The sequence below is a fragment of the Natrix helvetica genome, assembly GCF_964273705.1.
Source record: "Natrix helvetica genome assembly, chromosome: 1".
NCBI classification, from domain to species: domain Eukaryota; kingdom Metazoa; phylum Chordata; class Lepidosauria; order Squamata; family Natricidae; genus Natrix; species Natrix helvetica.
Genome location: NC_138548.1, coordinates 18,857,570 through 18,879,813, shown reverse-complemented (window position 1 = coordinate 18,879,813; position 22,244 = coordinate 18,857,570). Strand labels below are relative to the sequence as shown.

Sequence of the window (22,244 nt, the reverse complement as noted above, 5' to 3'; positions counted from 1 at the left end):
CCACAGAACCAATAGTAAAAAAAATTGAATCCCACCACTGAAACTTGGCTAACCATGATTTAACCCTGGTGAAACCATGGTTTAGACACGCAACAAACTGAGTCCATGCACCATTACATGCCCATGTAACACCACTACCCTGTGATCTATGCTGCCTCCCCACCCCCACTCAACTTCCAGGTACAATTCAATTATTGCCTTAAAAACCCTACGCAGAGAGTTCCCAGCATATGACCACAAATGGGAACGGAATTTCGGCCGTAAGTTGTCGTAAGTCGAGGCACTTGATCGTCTGTTTTTACAGCAGCCATTAGGCCAATTGTGAAACTGTAAGTCTAAATCACACAGTCATTAAGTGAATAATATAATCATTAAGAAAGTCCATTCTTCTGAAGAAAGAATGGCAAAAAAACCACCCTGCAGCAAACTGTGGTCACGCAACCACAGGACACTAGTGTTGTGGCCTGCCAGTGGCCAGCAGAGTTGGCCACAGAGTTAGACAGTGAGGAGGTTGGGGAAGAACATGGGCCAGTGCTGGAGGCTGGGGAAGGCTCAGACAAGGGCTTTGCGTCGGAGGCAGAGATGGGCCGTCTGGCAGTTCTCAGCTGCCTTCAGAGTCAGTCATCGGTGAGGCAGAGGAACAGCTGGGTCCTGTTCCCAGTGTGCGCATGCTCAGAGCTGCCAGAAGAAAAGAACAGCTAAGAAATCAGGTGAATGGCCCCTCCCATAGGAAATAAAAGAGGAGCGAAAGGGGAGTGGGCTTTTTCAGGAAACCGTTTGTTTGTTCATGTGTGAAGATCTGTCCGTGAATCTCAGAGATAATGTTGCAAGAGCCCATCTGGGTCAGTCACCGGGAAAGAGGTTTACTCTTCTGAGCTTTTGGATTCGTGCTGGAGCCCATCTTCAGGGAACCTTATCTCTACTGGAATATGTACTTTGGGCTATTATGAGTCAAAATTATGTGGTGCCTTCCTATTGGTAGACTGGTGCGTTGACTGCCAATGACTGGGTGTTGTTTCTTTGTGCTACCAAGTTCTTGGCTCCTAAGCACCTGATAAGCTGGTGGTAAATCAACACTCCTCTCGACTGACGAGGGACCCATTTCCCAGGCTTCAATCATTTCCCTGGCTATTTTTGTACCTGCTCAGACAACAGTCTTAGTAGTTGGGAAATTGAATGCATGTTTCAAAAATGGGAACTCACCTGCTGCAGGGCAGCATTCTGGCGCATGTATTCCTCGTGCAGCTTTTCCACCAGATTCTGCACCATGCCGGGCTGGACGTGAAGCAGGATGTCCCACCAGTCATATCCTGTCACCATGCAGTACTCCAACAGGAAAAGCAAGTGACGGAGGGAAATATTCATATCCAAAACATGCCCCATGGAGGGAGAGATCCTGAACATGCTAAGCTGCAGAGAGCAAGGGGACAGACAGAAATGACATGTTGGATGCAGCCAGGAAGTCAATTACCTCCATCTTCCAGGAAAGTGTGTGTGTGTGTGTGTGTGTGTGTGTGTGTGTGTCCTTGCTCAGGGATTTTTTTCCCATAACACCCTCTGGCAAGATTAATGCTTGGCACTTTTCAGGATTCTGTTCTTGTTTCAACCGGGGAGCTGCAGGATTGCTTGCCCGATTGTGAAGTTTGACTCGTTTGTTTGAGTTATCTGTTCTCCCATCCGTTCTTGGCAATAATTCCTTGTTTTGCCTGGGTTGATCTCGGAGAAAATGAAGGACTTTCCAGTTAAATGCACCACAAAGCAAAGGGACATTTCCTTTACAAACTGTTGGACTTGTTTATGGAATTCCCTGCAACAACCTATAGCGATAGCCAATAATTTAAAGGCCTTCAAAAGGAAGTCACTTGGATTCATGGTGGAGGGAGCAAATAAGCTATTATTTGCAGGGCTTTCCAATCAGAACAGATCCAAGAGGCTGATGTACCCTATCAATGTAAAGGAAGTTAAAATGTACAAATTGAATGTTATCATTGAAAAACCAGCTGTGGAGACAAATAAAACTCTTCACTCATCCAACTTCAGAATACAGGGATACAGGGAGTCCCAAAAGTGAGATGCTCATGTGAAAAACAACACGGGGAGATAGAGGTGCCTGACCCCTTGGAGACATTTGGCTGTCTGCTCTATGAATCTGGAAGCAGGGGAATGGATTTTTCTTATGATCCAATCCAGCTCTTACGTTTTTGTCTTGGAAAAAGGGGAACTGCAAGTAATGCTTGACTTACGACCACAACTGTGCCCCAAGTTTCTGTTGCTAAGCAAAGCAGATTCCTGAAGTGAGTTGTGCCCCATTTTGTGACCTTTTTGCCACAGTTGTTAAGTGACTCATGCGGTTGTTAAACGAATCTGACTTTCCCCCACTGACTTTGCTTGTTGGAAGCCGGTTGGGAGGTTACAAACAGAGGTGTTATTCATCCGGTTCGGACCAGTAGCGGAAATCCCTAGCTCTATGCCAGCCTGCCCAGGCTCTATGCCATCCTATTTAGGCATGTTTTTGAGGCCAGGCACATGAATGGAAGGGGCATGCGTGAGCAAAGTGCATGCGCAGAAGGCCGGGCACATGCATGGAAGGGTGCAAAGCGGGTGGGTGCGCACTCAGTGAACCAGTGGTAACAAAATGCGAAACCCACCGCTGGTTACAATGGGTGATCAGATGACCCCAGGATAGTGCAACTGCCATAAATACATGCCAATTGCCAATTGCTCGAATTTTGGTGATGTCCCCATGGGGATCCTGCAATGGTTGCGTGAAAATTGGTTGTAAGTCACTCTTTTCATGGCTGTTGTAATTTTGAACGGTCACCAAACAAATGCTTACAACTTGAGGAGTCCCTGTAAAACTCTTTCTTGGCCTCCCTGCTTTAAATACTATGGGGGTCTTACTCTGTACCCCCAAGTGTACCTTTCCATGGCTATCGACCCCAACTAAGGCCAGCGAAGTCCAAGACATCTGCATCGCTTTAAAGTAGACCAGAGGGCCCGACGTTCTCTGCCGCTTGATGGTCTGGTCATCCACCGGGCGCTGCGAGGTGGAGCCGTAAAACACCGCCATGGTTTGCAAGGAGAGACGGTTGATGATGTGGACGCTGCCATCATGGAAAGCAAGCGCCAGGCCTGGAACAGAGGTGGGTAAATTGCAAAGGGGCTTTTAAAATGGTTTACCGAGAGAAGTAGGGCTGCATTCCTTCTGGACTATTCTATTATTTTATCCCTGAGCAAGCCAAACCAAACATCACTGTTGGGAGACACTTCTGCTCACAATGTAGTATCAGCGGCAAATTACTAACTTGGTAAGTTGCTAAATCAAGTTCTAATTAGGATCTGAAAAAGATGCATCTATGATTCCCAAGACTTTTAGGCATTTATACTTTTCTTAGGAGAGCCAGTTTGGTGTACAGGTAGTTCTCAACTTAGGGCTGGTCTCTTAGTGACCCTTTGAAATTCTGATGGAGCCATCTGGGTGCTATTTACGACCTAGATTTGAAGTTCCATTGGTCACTCCCTTGCGGCCCAGAACAGGAAGGAGGGAGTTCAGCTTTGAAATTGGCATGGGGGAACCTTGGAACTTTCCAAGAAGGGATCACAACAGCTATAGCACTTAGACTTCTATACTGTTCCATAGTGCTTTAAAGCAGCTGCCTCCAACCTTTCTGGCTCAACAGAACATTCGAGGTGGCATGGCAGGGCCAGGGGGTGGTTTCACGTGTGCAGCTCAGCCATCACGTCCGTGGTCCGGTTCAGAATAGGCCACGGATCAGGGGTTTGGGATCCCTGTTTTAACGCACTCTGAGCGCTTTACAAAGTCAGCCTATTGCCCCCAACGATTTGGGTCCTCATTTTGCCAACCTCAGAGGGAGTTCACCTTGAGCCCGCCAGCATCAAACTCCTGGGCTGTGAGCAGAGTTAGTCTGTAATACTGCATTATAACGAGTGCCTCACCACAGCACTAGATCTTTGGTTATCTGATGTAGGAAGTAAGCAACCACCCCTCCCAGAAGAAGGAAATATTTTAGGAAATATTAAAAAGGCAGAATATTATATTTCCCATAAAAGAGAAATAGAAACCTTAAGGGAGACAGAGATTCAGAGCTTCAACTTCCTGCCCTCAGCAGATATCTGGTGCCCATTGAGAAGGACTGGGCCAGCCTTTCTACAAAACCAAAGACCTTCAGCTCCAGGGTGAAGGGATTTAAGACATGACCCTCCAGGACATAATAGGTGTCAGCGTTCCAAATATCATGCAGAATTAAATCAGAGTCAAAGGCATCTTTTGTCTCTGCACCTCTGCACCTGACCGGAACCAGCTGGGTGGAGATGCCAGCGTGGCCGAAGAAGATTGGACCATGTGATGGATTTATGGGTGTGGGGCTAAGATCATGAACTTTCAACTGGGTGGAATCCCAGGAAGCTTTTAGGTTTGGGATTCCACAGGTGTGCCAACATGTCTGTCTTATTAAATTGGAACTTTAAGGATAGCTCTGCCTTGGACTCTGATTTAATTCTGCATGATATTTGGAACGCTGACAATAGGATTATCTAGCGGCAGGGCTCACTGCATTGTAAAATCACCTGGGGACTGCATCACCCTCCAGGCTTCAACCAAACTCGATTCAGACACATATGACCCCACGGGAGTCTGACTACAGCCAATAGAACATATTTCTTGCACAGGAACAGGAAGCTCAAGGGCAAGGCCCAAGATAGGCTATAAATACCTCTCACTCTCCACTCCATGTGTTCAGCTGCCCAGGACCACAAACCGATGTGGTTCTGCTTTATCAATAAACCATCTTTCCAATCAGCCTCCATGTTTCCAGTGTCTTTCTCCCTGCTTGGAACTGAACCAGATGGATATTTCTTCCAATACTGGTAAGACTACACATCCAAGAAAAACTTTCCTCACCTAAACCCGGGTAGAACTTGGTGTCACTTGCTACCTTCAGATCGGTGCTGGTCAAAGAAATTGGCAGTTTGGGTAACGCCACAGCAGAAACCCGGTCCAGGTCATTAGTGGCTGAAAGGATCCGCCATTTCAAGATCATCGGCGGCTTGTCCCCAACTTAGAAATAAAAAGGAAGAGGATAATGAAAAGGGCTGCAAAAAAGCATTTGGTAATGGAACTTCCTTCCTTTACTTTACTTTATTGCCATTGTGCGTATGTACACAGTATACGCATACAACAAAATTCACACAACACCCAGAGACCACGCCCAACACACATAACAATCCCCAAACACACCCCCACCCACCAAAAAATTCCCCATCCCTAAACCACCCAAGCATCCACTGGACAGACCAAGTAGTGCTGTCCAATAGCTCACTGATGGTGGCCCTTTAGTTCATTCCTGTCTGCTTAGCACAGGGGTGTCCAAACTTGGGAACTTTAAGACTTGTGGACTTCAACTCCCAGAATTCCCCAGCCAGCCATGCTGGCTGGGGAATTCTGGGAGTTGAAGTCCACAAGTCTTAAAGTTCCCAAGTTTGGACACCCCTGGCTTAGCACAATCAGATTACTGTAACATTCACACTTTCTAGAGGTGTTTGGGACTGCAATTCCCAGAATTCTGAGCAGCAGGGATACTGAGAATTCTTTGGGTGTGCTGGCTGCTCAGAATTCAGGGAACTGTAGTCCTGAAATTTGTGGAGAGGTCTGGTTTGGAAGAGACTATGTGAGTGTCTTATGTCACCTTGTACCACAAGATGAGCGCCATATAAATTTGGTAAATAAACAACTTTGCATCCAGAAAAGCAAACTGAACTAAGTTGCACATATAAAACTAGTTTTCTTCTATTCCTAAGGCATCACAGCTGGAGGAATATTGCACGGTATGAAAATCTACGCATTTTACACACAGGTCGCCTATGATTTTTTTTTTTTCAAAATGATACTAGAACCTTCTTCAAATTTATCAAATGTATTGTTTCTAAGCAAAAGGAGCAGAAATTCAGCTTCGAATTTGCCAAGTCAAGATGTACCAATTTAATTGTTTCTCGCCTGGGGAAGAATCAAAAGAAGCTCATTTCCAGAGGGAAATGGCTATGTTGAGAATCTGTTGCCAGGTAATTTCCTGTGCAAAAGCAACAATTAAATATGACCTGTGAGTTTGATTGCTCTCTGTTAGAAAAAAATTGCTCCTGCTGAGCTGTGATGAGGGAGATGAATAGAAGGAAAGCTGGAAAGAAAAGAGCAATTTTTTCATTGGCAACACAACCACATCCATGAAAAACAAAAAAGTTAATCATATGGGAGAAGCAGAATTCTGGTTTTGCCTTAGGCACGAAAGTTGGCTGGGTGACTCTGGGCCAATCCCCAGGAGACTGTGAGTTCTAGTCCCGCCTTAGGCATGAAAGCTGGTTGGGTGACTTTGGGCCAATCCCCAGGAGACTGTGAGTTCTAGTCCCTCCTTAGGCATGAAAGCTGGTTGGGTGACTCTGGGCCAATCCCCAGGAGACTGTGAGTTCTAGTCCCGCCTTAGGCATGAAAGCTGGTTGGGTGACTTTGGGCCAATCCCCAGGAGACTGTGAGTTCTAGTCCCTCCTTAGGCATGAAAGCTGGTTGGGTGACTCTGGGCCAATCCCCAGGAGACTGTGAGTTCTAGTCTCGCCTTAAGCATGAAAGCTGGTTGGGTGACTTTGGGCCAATCCCCAGCAGACTGTGATTCTAGTCCCGCCTTAGGCATGAAAGCTGGTTAGGTGACTTTGAGCCAATCCCCAGGAGACTGTGAGTTCTAGTCCCGCCTTAGGCATGAAAGCTGGTTGGATGACTTTGAGCCAATCCCCAGCAGACTGTGAGTTCTAGTCTCGCCTTAAGCATGAAAGCTGGTTGGGTGACTTTGGGCAAATCCCCGGGAGACTGTGAGTTCTAGTCCCGCCTTAGGCATGAAAGCTGGTTGGGTGACTTTGGGCAAATCCCCAGGAGACTGTGAGTTCTAGTCCCGCCTTAGGCATGAAAGCTGGTTGGGTGACTTTGAGCCAATCCCCAGGAGACTGTGAGTTCTAGTCTCGCCTTAGGCATGAAAGCTGGTTGGGTGACTTTGGGCCAATCCCCAGCAGACTGTGAGTTCTAGTCTTGCATTAAGCATGAAAGCTGGTTGGGTGATCCCTAGAAGACTTTGTCCTGATCCCGCAACATTCTGCCTATGCCGTTTGTGCCTCATTGCTTGGGCTAGAATTGCAGTTCACAGATTTCAAACTCCCCAATCTGACCATTCAGGAATCCAGGATGACTTCAACCTAATGAGAAGAAGAAGCCATGTTCTGCTGAATTCTTTCCACACCTGCTACCTGACTCACCTGTGGGAGAAATCTGCTGGAAAATGTTGTTAACCGGCAGTCCTTCTTTCCGGAGTGACCAGCACTCCACAATACTATTGTTCTGACTGGAGGCACACAGCAGCATCTGGAAAAGGAGGGAAGGCCAGGTAGAACAATGTTAGCAACCTTACCAACTTTAAGTTCCCAGAATTCCCAGCCATCATGCTGAGGTTGAAAAAACCGGATTAGTATATACTTCCAGAGGCATGTAGAATAAACACCTGGGAAGATCCCACTGGAACAAGGAAAGTGGACTCGGGTCCAATCTCGTTTCCCATGGTTGTGCTCTAGGATAGGAGTGAAAAACTGACCCAAATGCAGTCCATTTCCCACTAGCTTCAGAGTTCACTGGAAGCTCCTCCCCCCATTTGTTCATGGTGCATCTAGATCAGGGGTGTCAAACTTGTGGCTCGCAAGCTGGCCACACCCACACCTGGTTTAGCGAAAGGGACAAAAAAAGTTGTGATATGTCACGTGACGACGCCGTGATGACGTGAGTTTGACACCCCTGATCTAGATGAACAATGTTTCTGAAACTTGGCACTTTTAAGATATGTGAACTTCAACTCCCAGCATGCTGACTGGCTGGGGAAATCTGGGAATTGAAGTCCACACATGTTAAAAGTCTCCAAGCTTGAGAAACATTGTTCTGGAATGCCCAGTGTCAGCTCTAGCAGCTGTTTAAAATTCAAAATAATTAGAGGAAGACAGAGATTGTGGTGAGAAGACAGCATCTAGATAGATAGATAGATAGATAGATGGATAGATAGATAGATGGATAGATGGATAGATGGATGGATGGATGGATGGATGGATGATAGACAGACAGCAATAGCAATAACAATAACACTTAAACTTATATACCGCTTCACAGTGCTTTACAGCCCTAAGTGGTTTACAGAGTCAGCCTATTTCCCCCAACATTCTGGGGCCTCATTTTACCCACCTGGGAAGAATGGAAGGCTGAGTCAACCTTGAGCCGGTGAGACTCGAACTGCCGAAAGCTGGCAGTCAGCAGAAGTAGGCTGCAGTATTGCACTGTAACCACTGCGCCAACCCGGCTCTAGATAGAGGTGTGTGAGAGATTGCATATGCACATATGTGTATGCGTGCAAGTACTTGAGTGGAGAGCAACCATGGGGCTCTGTCCATGCTGATTTATGGCTTTTGCTCACTTCCAAGATACAATCATTCTCCAAAGATAATCTACGAAGGAATGAGGTTCCTGGGACAAAAGCAGCTCTCTGCTTTTTTTCCATGATACAGGTAGCCCTCGACTTACAACTCTAAAGGAGCTTGCCTATTATGCTCATCAGTTGCGATGGTCATAAAATGAGTCGCCCATGTGAACTGACTTGATTTTACAACCTTTTTTGCAGCAAGTCATTAAGCAAACGCTGCGGTGGAGGTGCGTTGCAATTTTGAACAATCGCTAAGCAAATACCTATGGAGATTCTCAGGCATCCAGGTCATGATTGTCCCAAAGATGCTTGGGACAACCATGGCTTTTCCTTGAAGAGGTTTCACTTCTCATCCAAGGAGTTTCTTCAGTTCTTGGTTGAGAAGTAAAATGTCTTCAAGGAAAAAACAAAGTCCAATTGCCTCTTGAAAAAGGACCTTTGGGACAATCGCTAAGTAACATATTTTTGGGAGTATAAGATGCACCTTTTCCCCCCTAAAGGAGTGTGGAAATGTTGGTGCGTCTTATACACCGAATACAGCCATTTTTGGCCTCCGGAAGCCCCACCCGCATATCCCATTTTTGCGAAAAACGGGGGCGTTTTTGCCTTCCCCCAGCCCTGCTGAAGCCTGCAGAGTGCTCCTGGGGGCAAAAACTTTTTTTTCTTATTTACCTCTTTGAAATCTTGGTCCATCTTATACACTGGTACATCTTATAGTCTGAAAAATACAGTAACTGTCATAGGACAAGGATTACTAGTAAGTGCAAGACTGCTATCACGTCCTTCCACGTGGACCAACTCTGTGGACTAACAAGATCCACTCCTTCCATGTGTTCCACGTTCCCAGAAGACAACCTAATTAATTTAAGAGCCTCGAGACAAAGTTCAAAAGAAATCCAATCCTTTATTAGGATCGACATTCTGGCGCGAACTCCTGTGGAGCCAAAACTGCTTTCGCTTGATTGCGTTTGAACTTTACCCCTGTATCCCCTCCCTTCTGTCCTGCGTCATAACTCATATTCTCCAACTCGGCTGTAGACATGAGATCCGACTCCGGCTGAAGGCATGCATGGAATTTCCCCCCTCCATGCCAGCCTGATAATAGTCATGGCAACGCTTTAGAAGTTGACACCGTGTTTCTGCATTGGGTTCTCCAGATTCTTTACTATCTGATCTATCTTCAATTGACTAATCTAGATATGGCCAAGTAGCAAGAAGGAAGAGGCAGCTAGGACTGGAGAAGGAAGCCCCAAGGAACTCACCTGTTCAGACATGTCCCGAGCTAGAAATTTCAAGTGGGTGATTGCAGGATATTTGTCTTTCCGAGCTGGGTCTGTGGTGCAGCGCATGAACAAGGAGGGGAGGATCTCGGTGTCAATCTTACACTTCTCGTTCACCACACTGACGCAGACTTTGTAGAACTGGACTGGAGAGGCACTGCTGCCATCTGACGTGGCCACCACAATGTTGCCTCCACCGGTGAAAGCAATATCAGCCAAGGCCACTCGGCAGCGCAGGCGGCAGAGGCTCTCCGTGGAGGTCAGAACTTGTCCGTTGGGCTTCAGCAGTGAGACGGTCACCAGCCCACTGATGGTAACTGCGATCCAGCCCTCCATAGGTTTCCCCCCAAAGAGGGTCAACGACGGGGAGAATTTGACCCGGGAGAATTTCTCACCAAAATTGGATGCTCCAGACTAAGGGCAGAAGGAAACAGAAGATATTTAGGAGAGAGTTGATTATCAAGAATATTATAGGTAGTCCTTAACTGACAACCATTCGTTTAAGTGACCGTTCAAAGATACAATGGCACTGAAAAATGTGACTTGTGTCATTTTTCACACAACCGTTGCAGCATTGACTTTGTTTGCAGGAAGCTACAGAGAAGGTTGCAAATGGCAATCTGTTGTGGCCCACTAGCGGAGTTGGCAACAGAGCCGGACAGTGAGAATGTTGGGGATGAGCATGGGCCAGTCCTGGTGTGAAGTTTCCAAAGGATGACCTAATTAATTTATGAGCCTCGAGACAAAGTTCAAAAGAAATCCATTCATTTATTAGGATCAACATTTTGGCATGTTCTTCTGTGGAGCCGAAACTGATTTCTGCTTAATTGTATTTGAACTTTACTCCCTGTATCCCCTCCCTTCTGTCTGTGTCATAAATCACATTCACCAACAAGATGTTACGGATGGCTATGAACATGCGCATTTCATAAACTAGCTATAGGAATATGAGACCTGACTCTGGCCAAAGGTATGCATGGAATTCTACTCCCTTTTCTATGTCGACTTGATAGTAGTCATGGAAACGCTTTACAAGTTGACACCTGGGGGTTGGGGAAGGCTCAGATGAAGGCTCTGCATCAGAGGCAGAGATGGGGCCAAAGCCATCTGGCAGTGATCAGGTGCCTATGGAGCTAGACAGCAGTGAGGCAGAGGAACAGCTGGAGCCTGCTTCCAGTGTGCGCATGCGCAGAGCTGCCAGAAGAAAAGAACAACTCAGAAATCACCGTAGATTTGGGAATAAAGTCATAGGTGGAAGGTGATTGGCCCCTCCCATAGGACATAAAAGAGGAGCGAAAGATTCGTTTCAAGAGTGTGAAGATCTGTCCGTGAATCTCAGAGACTCTGTGCCAAGTCTTTCCTTGCACAGCACCTGATTTGGAAAATATTCACATGGCAGCTTTCCAAGATAGATAAGGTCGGCAGTCATAAATATTCCTTTGAAAGGCTGTTTGCCAGGCCTTTGCTGAATGTGAATCAGAGGAATTCACATTCATTTAATAAAAGGGATTTTGTTGGAACAAGGGCTCTGCCTTGTGCTTTTTGGGGAAGCCTAGGTCTTCCTAACACAATCAAGTGATTGTAGCTCACTGCAATCACAAGCCAGGCACCCGAGTCATGAGACCCAGAACTTTGAACGGTCACTGAACGAATGGATATAAGATGAGGACTACCTGCAGAATAGCAACCCTTAATTAACCTACTTACCTTCTCCACGTGCAAAGCTAGTTTCACCCCATTGTGCAGCCAGGAAAGTGCCACTACTGGGTCTCCTTCCACTTCACTGCCCACCTCGCTCTCCCAGCTGTTGGCCAGGTGGTCCATCATGCTCCAACATTTGACCTGCCCATCAGCGTCAGCAGAGAGAAGTCTGGATCCTGCAGCCAAAGGGGGGGGAAAAATGAAGTCAGAATACAAATCAAGGGAAGGACAGGTCCACTCTCTGGGAGTAAAATGGAATTACCGTATTTTTCGGAGTATAAGACGCACCAAGATTTTAAAGAGGCAAATTAAAAAAAAAGTTTTTGCACTCTGCAGACCTCCCCAAAACGGCCCGTTTTTCATCAAAAAAAGGATATGCATAGACTTTAGGAGGCTTGTAGAGTGCTCCTGGGGGCTATGGGGGCCAAAATGAGAAAGAAACAGCCCATTTTTTTTGTCAAAAAAAGGGTATGTATAGTCTTTAGGAGGCTTATTGAGGGCTTCTGAGGGCTGGGCGGGGGGGAAAACGAGCCAAAAATGGCCCATTTTTCACTCATTTTTGCCCTCCCCAGCCCCCGGGAGCATTCTGGAAGCCTCCTAAAAGCTATGCGCGGCCATTTTTGCAAATGGGGTGGGGTTTCGGGAGGCAAAAAAAATGCTGTATTCAGTGTATGACGCACCCAGATTTTCACCCTCTTTTTTGAGGGAAAAAGGTGCTTATACTCCGAAAAATACAGCAACTGATCTCACCTATTTGAATGTTGTCTTAAAGATAAAGTTTCCTTCATGAAATTTTTGATTTAGGGGATATCATGAAAGAGACAACACAAGGGTTAGTGAAATGTTATTTTAGGTTATATCATCATGGGTTATAATGACAGAAAGGCTTCCAGTTTCTTTGCATCCTCTTATACCAGGGGTGTCCAAACTTGGGAACTTTAAGACTTGTGGACTTCAACTCCCAGAATTCTGGGAGTTGAAGTCCACAAGTCTTAAAGTTCCCAAGTTTGGACACCCCTGTCTTATACCAAACAGTAGGGTAGGGTTACTTTGAGTCTCTTTCTCACGTCCTCTTCTCCCTCCCAGGATTGAATTGTCATTTATAATCTCTTAATGATCCTTGTATTCCTTCATCAAGGTCAATTTCATGCTCATAGCCCTGGGATCGCCTTGGCAACAAGCACATACATGATTTGTCCATGCTTTCTTTTAGGACATTTTGTGAATAGTCTACATCCGTGAAGTTTGCTGGTGGTTTCTCATTGAAATAGCTTCTGGAATCAGTTAAGGTCAGCTGGGCATCTAATAATATAAACCACCTATCAATTGTGAACTGAACCTGGCTACGGCCATCTTTCTGTTCCTCAGTTGCCACACAGAAGGGAAAGGGGGGAAGGAGGTTGGAATGCATTACTAGGCACAACAAAGAGCTTTCTTCTGAGAACCAAGGTCATCTCTACCGGCAACCGATAAGGACGCGGAAGGAGTGCCTGAAGAGCCCGCCAAATAACCCAATTGGCCAACATGACCTATGACACTTGGGAATGGGGTTATTTCCTAGTTTTATTATGCTGAAACTGTGGGAAAGATTTGGAATTGGTTTTCCATTCCACTGTGCTGATATGATGTACTCAATAAAGAGGACCTCTGAGAAGAACTATATTTATGATTATTTGTATGGTTTTTAATTTGGTACCTGTACACCGCCCCGAGTCCCTTCGGGGAGAGGGGGCGGTCTAGAAATAAAATCAAATAAATAAATAAATAAATAAAGAAGCCAAATCTTGGGTTTGTTAGTTGGAGCCTTGACAACATCCTTCCCCATCCCGCACTCTCTCCAATAAATCTGGAAAGTACCAGCCTGAAGAAATGGATCTTTAATATCAATTTCATCAACTCATCCTGACACTTTCAGGTGTTTCTGGAAAAACTTAAGATTTTCCCAGGCAGCCCAGGGGTGGAAACACTTTTTTATTTGCAAGTGCCACGAAATGAACTCAAGGTCTTCGGGTCAAACAGGTGCGCCAAGCTACAGTTTGTCCTTCTTTACCTGACTGATCCCATTCCAAGCAGGTGATTATTTCAATGTGTCCAGAATTGATGGAGTGGACGTCCCACGGGTGTTCTGTGTCAAGGATGTGGATCATGTGTGTGAGGTCTGAGGAAGGAAATGAAAGAAAAAATGAGACATAGATCGTGTCAACCCTGAAGCTGACCTGACCAAAGCCATTTTGAAGCTTCAATGTTTCCACATTGGAGCTGAGGGATAGTGAAAGGGGAATAGAGATAGCTGGAGTTTGTAGCCAAAACAAAATACTTTCTCCTGGGAACCAAGGACATTCTCACACCTGGTCAGAGAGAGGAGGAGTGACATTATCAGGCAACCGGAAGCCACCTTGATTGGACCATGTGACTTATTGTTTGGGGAAGGGGGAAAAGTTTTACTTTTAATTCGGTGACAACTGTGAGAACCTTCAGAGTCGATTTTCACCAGAACTGTGCCAATATGATATACCCAATAAAACTATTCTTTGAAGAATCTACTTGCCTCGGAGTTTTGTTTGCTATGGGTGTATTACTTGCAACCTGACAGATGGATGAGAAAGTAGTAGGAGAGAAAATATTATTTAGAATTAACACTGCAGCTGCTTGGAGATCAGGTACAATACAATACAATAGCAGAGTTGGAAGGGACCTTGGAGGTCTTCTAGTCCAACCCCCTGCTTAGGCAGGAAACCCTATATCATTTCAGACAAATGGCTATCCAACATCTTCTTAAAGACTTCCAGTGTTGGGGCATTCACAACTTTTGGAGGCAAGCTGTTCCACTGATTAATTGTTCTAACTGTCAGGAAATTTCTCCTCAGTTCTAAGTTGCTTCTCTCCTTGATTAGTTTCCACCCATTGCTTCTTGTTCTACCCTCGGGTGCTTTGGAGAATAGCTTGACTCCTTCTTTGTGGCAGCCCGAGATATTGAAACACTGCTATCATGTCTCCCCTAGTCCTTCTCTTCATTAAACTAGCCATACCCAGTTACTGCAACCGTTCTTCATATGTTTTAGCCTCCATCTTTGTTGCTCTTCTCTGCACTCTTTCTAGAGTCTCCACATCTTTTCTACATAGTGGCGACCAAAACTGAATGCAGTATTCCAAGTGTGGCCTAACCAAGGCATTATAAAGTGTTATTAACACTTCACGTGATCTTCATTCTATCACTTTGTTTATGCAGCCTAGAACTCTGTTGGCTTTTTTGGCAGCTGCTGCACACGGCTGGCTCATATTTAAATGGTTGCCAAGTATTCCGATGCTTGGCAACTGGTTCGTATTTATAACGGTTACAGTGTCCTGGAGTAATGTGATCCAGAGGTGGTATTTAATCGGTTCTCTCCGGTTCGGGTGAACTGGTAGCAGCGGCTGCGAGAGGCTCCGCCCCAACATAATGAGCGAGCACTGCGCATGCACAGAAGGCGGTGCACATGTGCAGACGAGGGCGTGCTCACATTTGCAAACTGGTAGGGAAGGTAAATGAATCTCACCTCTGATGTGATCCCCTTTTGGGATCTTCCGACAAGCAAAGTCAATGGGGAATCCAGGCTCATTTAACCCATTTGGGTTATTAACTTAACAACTTCAGTGATTCACTTACTGTAACTACTGTGTTAAGAAATGTCATAAAATGGGATAAAAGTCAATTTCAACATTAACAATTAACAAATTTATCATTTAACAGCAGAAAAATTGGGCTCAATTGTGGTCATAAGTCGAGGTGAATCTCTGTTCAAAATAATACGAAGATCTGCCCGGAGCCTGAATCTTTGACGTCAGCACCAAAACCTTTTATGATAACTATCATAATGAACAACTATGGTCTGTTGCCCATCTAGGATTCAAGAGCAAATTGCCTCTGGAGGCTTCACTGAGCCATCCATGAATTTATGTAATCAGCCCAATTCTCTGCGAAAGCCAAGAAAATACAATAAATTCACCATTATCAGATTGAGGCTATTTAATGAGCTGAGGTGGTATCCAGCAGGTTCTGACCAGTTCTGGAGAACCAGTAGCGGAAATTTTGAGTAGTTCAGAGAACTGGTAAATACCGCCTCTGACTGGCCCCGCCCCCATCTATTCTCTGCCTCCCAGCTGATCGGGAGGGAATGGGAATATTGCAGTAACTTTTCCCTGCCATGCCCACCAAGCCACACCATGCCCCCAGAACCAGTAGCTAAAAAAAATGAATCCCACCACTGGGGCAGAACCCTATGTTTGGTACAAGATTATCCATTTCTTCGTATTCTCTTATCTATTTATACCCTGCCTTTATTATTTTTATAAATAAATCAAAGAACATACTGACTAGACCAGTGTTTCCCAAACTTGGCGACTTTAAGTCCTGTGGACTTCAACTCCCAGCATAGCTGGCTGGGGGATTCTGGGAGTTGAAGTCCACAGGACTTAAAGTCGCCAAGTTTGAGAAACACTGGACTAGACCTTCCTCCTGTTTGTGAGCAACATTTATTTATTTATATCCCACCTTTAGTTTTTTATAAATAACTCAAGGAGGCCTACAATACTTCCTCCTCCTCCTCCTCCTCGCTTCCCTACAACAACAACCCCTGTGAGGTGGGTTGGGCTCAGGGGTGCGATTCAGCCAGTTTGATGTTAATTTTAATCTGGTATGCCGAAACGGTAGTTACAAGGAGCAGCTCACCCCCACCCACCCTGCCCCACCCAGGAGTCCCCACGCGGCCCGTTTTGGACGGCAGGTAAGTGTAGGGCCCACATAGAGGCTCCGGGAGGGTGAAAAACGGGCCTCCCGGAAGTTCCAGAAGTCGGGAAACGGGTCCATCTCCTCTGGAGCCTGAGGGATTCTGTTTTTGCCCTCCTGGAGGTTCAGGGAATACCTCTGGAGCCTGGGGAGGGCGAACACACACATACACACCGCCACCGTGGTGCAGGAAGCCAACTAGGCCACGTCCCCTTGGCCACACCCACCCAGCAACCAGGGAGAGACCTGGTTGCTAAACTTTTTCAATCCCACCCCTGGTTGGGCTGAGAGAGTGACCGGCACAAAGTCACCCAGCTGGCTTTCATGCCGAAAGTGGGACTACAACTCCCAACCTCCTGGTGATTAGCCCAAAGTCATCCAGTCATTTTTCACACGTAAGGATGTCACAGTCTCCTGGTTTCTAGCTTGGTTCCTTTAAATATTAGACCAAACTGGTTAAAATCTTAAAATAATATTAAAATCTTAAAACTATTTCAGTAGCTATCCTCGTATTCTGGGATGCAGTAAGAGTAATGTCAATGGCAAAGAAGGCAACATAGTCGGAAATACCTTTTTCCTCCTCATTTTTGAGATCCGTGGTGAAAGCAATCAAGTTGCGACAAGACCAGGCACAGACCAGTGGAATGGATGGGCAATGGTTGCTCTTTGGGCGCTTCTCCCACTCACAGATATATGCCAGATCCATCGTGTCTTCCTCAGTTTAATAGACGGGAGCTGCTACCTAGAAGAAAATTGCAACTGGAAGCTGCCGTAACCATTACAAAGAAGACAAAATACCAGCTGATAAACCAAAGGGAATCACAGCAGCCATCCCCGGCTTCACTTCTTAAAATATGCTGCTTGCAATATTTTGTCCAAAGTTTGGACAAAAGGTAAGGGGAAGCAGTAAGTGTCTGCAAGGCAGAAGAAGGAACATCAACACACAGACAAGACAGCAGGCATTTCCCCACTCTTCACTGTATTAATTCCATCAGATGCCCACCACAATTCAAATCGTGTCTCGCTGGTAGAGTGTTGGACTTTTTTCCAAGTACGATCAATTGGAATGATTAATTCAGTTTCTTTCTAAATCAAAGACCTGTACGTGAACCAAAGTTACATTTCCCTCTTTTTAACTTTGCCTCCATTTACCTCTTTTTTTAAAAAAATTATCCAGATACGTTTACAAAGGCAGCCACAAACCCCTCTGCTTTTGTCAAAAGGAGAAAAGCATCATCCAGCCGTCACTATGCAAGCTCCATCTTTTCATACGTGCATGTGAAACAATGGTGCACATCCAAAAGGAGCCAAAATGATGTCCCTCCCAACACTCGCGTGATTTGCCTCCAATACCTGCCTTCCCTCTCAAGCCCCACCCCCGCCCCACCCCGAAAGACACCTCTGAATTGCTGGATCACATCTGGATGGCTCTAATGGTAGATGTAGCTGAAAAAGTTGAAAACAACCCGTTATCTCATCTTTTAAACCCCAGGAACCTTAAGTGAATTTTAAAAGGAATGTAAGGTTTCAAATCAATTTGATGGACCAGTTGGATTGACTGAAACAATGATGGGAAAAAATAGTGCTACTCAGGCAGGCTACTGTTATTTTTTAAGGCTTTTGAAATCTGTAGCCATCGGGAAGTGCTATGCCAGCGATGTCCAACCTTTTAGTTGCTGTGTGCCAAAAGCGTGTGCCTGTGTGACAGTGCGCACCCACATGCAAGAACCCATAATGCAATGCATGCACGATCCCCCCATGTGCCCTGCCCCTCATGCATGTGGGTGCAACCCCCGTGTGCCCCCTGCGCATGCATGCACAACTCTCCATGCTCCCCCCGCACATGCATGCATCTTCCCCTGCATGTGTCCTGCCCCCCATGCATGCATGACCCCCTGTGCACGCCCACCGCCCCCACGCATGTATGGCAGAGACTCAAAACTAGCTGGCCAGTGGCACACACACATGTGTGGTGGAGCTGAGCTAGGGCAATGACTCGCGTGTCCGCAGAGAGGGCTCTGCGTGCCACCTGTGGCACATGTGCCGTAGATTCACAGTGCTATGAGATCTTATGTTCATGCAACATAATAATATGTCAGGTAGCTGTAGATATTGGTCAAATGAATCTTACTTCTCTTTGGAGTTCTTGGTGCCTTCTTGAGTTTGGTTGTTTGCCGCAGTCATTTCATTACATCCAACATCTGTAAGAAAACATCCAGGCTCAGAGAGCACCAAAGATTCCACACATCCACCCTGACCTACAAATATTTTCTTCTATTGTTACTTTTCATCCTTGTTGCCATTTGATTTGAATACCATGAATGGTTTTAAAAGGCATTCATCACAACCAGGTATATGTTTTAGCCCTAAATGTTCATACCAACAAGTGTCAGAAGGGGCTAATTAGGCAATCAAAACTAGCCCTAGCATCAAATTAAAGCACTCCCTGCTTAGCCTTTTGCCTGAACACATCTCATGACAAGTTCCCACCATGTCTCTGGCTTTAGTTGTCAAAATGTGCTTCCTGTTAGGAAGTTCTTCCAGTATTTTGTGTCCCTAATAGTGGGGAGAGTGAGAAAAGATCTTGATCTTTGTCATTGTAACTTTCCTCCAAGTACTTAAAAAGTACTATCATTTCCCTTCCTTAGTCTCTTCTCCTTAACTGTCTCTTCTCCCAGTTAAATATATCGGATTTCCTCAATCTCTCCTCATGAAGGCCTTGTTTCCAATTCCCTAATTATACCTGCACTTTTTACAATGTTGACAATCTCCCTGGGTTTTTAAAAAGGGGATGCTTGGAACCAAACACTCAAGGTGGCATCTGAGTTATGCAGTATATCATGGAAACGGCTTTTCCTATAATTTGGGACCTGTACTTCTATCAATGCAGCCCAAAACTCCATTTCCCCCCTTTTTTCAACTATGTTGTACTGCTGAAGCATATTCAATTTAAGATCAGTGACAATTCCAAAAATCTTTTCAGATGCACCGCTACTAAACCAGGTACCCACTATCTCACAACTGGGGAATTCTGGGATTTGAAGTTCACAGATTTCAATGTCACTAGATTTGAGAAACACCAGTCTAGATGTTTGCAGCCTAGATATGATGGTCCTAAACATGACAGGTCTTCCCTACTTCCGTTCACTCAAGTCATTCATGAAAATGTTAATGGGTACCAGTTCCAGGAACAAACTTGTAGCTCCCCATTGAATGCCTTATCATTCCAGGTTTATCCCAATTTGATTTTTAAAACATAATGACTATTCTGTCCATTCTGTGATGGTCAGTTAGACTCAACAGTGGCTTGATGGTGCATAATCAATCAATCAATCTTTGAATATGGTTTTGAAGGCATCTGTGTTTTTCCCTTAATAGATCACACATTGATTTAAGTTGCCAGTACAAGTAGATCTCGACTTACGACTACAACTGAGCCCCAAATTTGTTAAGTGAGACATTTGTTAAGTGTATTTTGTCCCCTTTTATGACTTTGTTACCATGGTTGTTAGTGAATCGCTGCAGCTGATAAGTTAGTAACACGGTTGTTAAGTGACTCCGGCTTCCCCATTGACTTTGCTTGTCAGAAGGTCACAGGAGGGGAATCCCATGACCTTGGGACACATCAACGGTCATAAATATGGACCAGTTGCCAAGCATCAGGATTTGGATCACATGATCACATGGGGACGCTGGAAAGGCACTTTGAAAAAACGGTCATCAGTCATTTTTTTCAGTGCCATTGTAACTTTAAGCGGTCACTAAGTCGAGGTATGCCTGTAAAAACTAGCACCCTTGTCAAATGCTTGCTAAATTCAAGTTGTATTGAATTCAAAGCATCCCACAATCTACCAAAACAGGTTATCACTGCTGTGTATCCAGTGTAATGGCTTTAAAAGATTAATGCCTCAACAAACGATGCAAGGGAGGAAATTACTCTGGAAGTACAAGCTCTGCAGCAAAAATATCCTCCGAGAGTAGCTTTAAAATGTCGAGATTTTTTAACATTCTTTCTTGCTTCTGCTGCCCCCCCTCCCGTTCTTCCCAAATGAACTCTCCCATATCCCCCTACTTACCTCAACCATCCATGCGGTCCAGCCCCCATGCGCATGCGCCAAAACATGGGCTTTTTCTCTTTAACGTTGTCTAATGAAGTGCCTGATATTCATGTGAAATAAAGTGAAATAAAATCTTTTAAAAGTTCACCCCAGAGAAAAATTTAATCTTCCCAAGCCTCTTTTGCTGCGAAAACTCAAATCCCCGTTTGTCTTCGGGGTTCTTAATAAGGATGAGCACCTCTGAGCTTAATTCCTACCCAAACCTTCCGCGATGATATCCAAGGGGTGTGTATTTGCATACGTCCCTTCCCATCATGCACCCCGAAGAAAGAGAAATAAGATAATATATTGAAAACGTTTTTTATTTATTTTAATACAACTATTTAAAAAAACAGAGGGCTATAAAGATCCTATATGGATGTAAAAAATAACAGACATAGTTATAAAGTTACATTATCTCACCATAACTGAACAATTACAGTGACAAAAACCTTTATATACCGTACAAGGCAGAGTTACATTTGTGCTCGCTTCGGCAGCACATATACTAAAATTGGAACGATACAGAGAAGATTAGCATGGCCCCTGCGCAAGGATGACACGCAAATTCGTGAAGCGTTCCATATTTTGCTTTGCTCCAAAATAACAATTTATTTGCAATCAATCAGTTCTTAGTCTCTCCTCTGTAAATTTCTTTTCTACCCAGCCTCTTTATGGCTCAGCCTTGATAGATGCATTTATAGAAAACGTTTGTTACTCTTTCATCTCTGAACGTCACAGAGAATGGAGCTTCTGTTATGATTATGCTTTATTAATGCAATAGGAGCCTTTTAAAAACATGGTAAATATAATACGAATGCTATAATTTATATAAATATATATGTGATTATAATTTTTATTTCTGTCCTAAACAGAGTTAAGATTACATCTTCCAAGTAGGAGAATCTTTCCTATGTTTGTTATAGGACAAAAAGGTCCAGGAAATATTCACCGTAATGGTACTTATAATAAGCATAATGATGGTGTGATAACAATTATTTTATTCCAACAGTTTTAAATATATTTTAATTTTTAAAACTTCAGATGTGATGCAGTTTTGCTAATTTATGGAGAAATATCCACAGACCCTTCATATCCCGGACATAAACTGTTTCAATTTCTCCCCTCAGGATGCCGCTAAAGGACATTGGTTACCAAAACAACTAGACATGAAGACCCAAAGGTGCTTTTTAAAAAAAAGGCACTCGACTTCATTTTTCCTTGAAGATGTTTTGCTTCTCATCCAGGAAGCTTCTCCAGCTCAGTTCCCAGATCTAAGGATGCCTAAGGATATCTAACTACGTAGTAGGGCTGTATTACCTTTTATATCCTTCTCATCTTTCCTATTACCTGCTCCTATGGATGTAATCTTATGATTTATGATTTAACACTTTATTGCTTGTATGTACACTGAGAGCTTATGCATCGGAAACAAATTCCTTGTGTGTCCAATCACACTTGGCCAATAAAGAATAAAAAAAGCAAAAAAAAAAATGTCTATATCTTCCAGTTATGGAACTGCTTCCGGACTCAAGGCGGTGGGAGCGATATTCCTTTATATGTTTCAATCACCAACCACCACTGAGCCAATTTCTCCCGCACAGCCTGATCAAACAGGTATCCAGCTAGTTAGTAATATTACTGTTGGAAGAAATGTCCTTCTGGGTTCAGTTCCAAGTGGGGAAAAGGACACTGGAAACATGGAGGCTGCTTGGAAAGATGGTTTAATGGTGGACAGGATCACATGGTTTGAGCTCCTGAACAGAAAAGGGGGAAATCACATGCTTCCAGATGTTGGGTGAAGAAGAAAAAGAGAGTGAGATGCTGAAAGTCCCTGGATTTATGCCATCTCTGGACTTTTGAACCTGAACTTGTATTCTGATTGGTT

General features: G+C 44.7%; 1 protein-coding gene across 1 annotated transcript in view; it reads right to left on the bottom strand.

Moving 5' to 3' along the window:
• Positions 1-20,589, bottom strand: part of MED16 (mediator complex subunit 16) — a 34,907-nt gene extending 14,318 nt beyond the window's left edge. The window contains exons 1-10 of the mRNA XM_081958500.1: positions 20,342-20,589; positions 18,391-18,460; positions 16,830-17,001; positions 13,545-13,652; positions 11,501-11,670; positions 9,776-10,207; positions 7,312-7,417; positions 4,922-5,077; positions 2,921-3,132; positions 1,204-1,410 (exon numbers count right to left, since the gene is read on the bottom strand). Of these exons, the coding sequence (XP_081814626.1) occupies positions 1,204-1,410; positions 2,921-3,132; positions 4,922-5,077; positions 7,312-7,417; positions 9,776-10,207; positions 11,501-11,670; positions 13,545-13,652; positions 16,830-16,965 (1,527 nt within the window). The 5' untranslated portion in view covers positions 16,966-17,001; positions 18,391-18,460; positions 20,342-20,589. The remainder of the gene's footprint in view (positions 1-1,203; positions 1,411-2,920; positions 3,133-4,921; positions 5,078-7,311; positions 7,418-9,775; positions 10,208-11,500; positions 11,671-13,544; positions 13,653-16,829; positions 17,002-18,390; positions 18,461-20,341) is intronic.
• Positions 20,590-22,244: the final 1,655 nt, after the last annotated feature.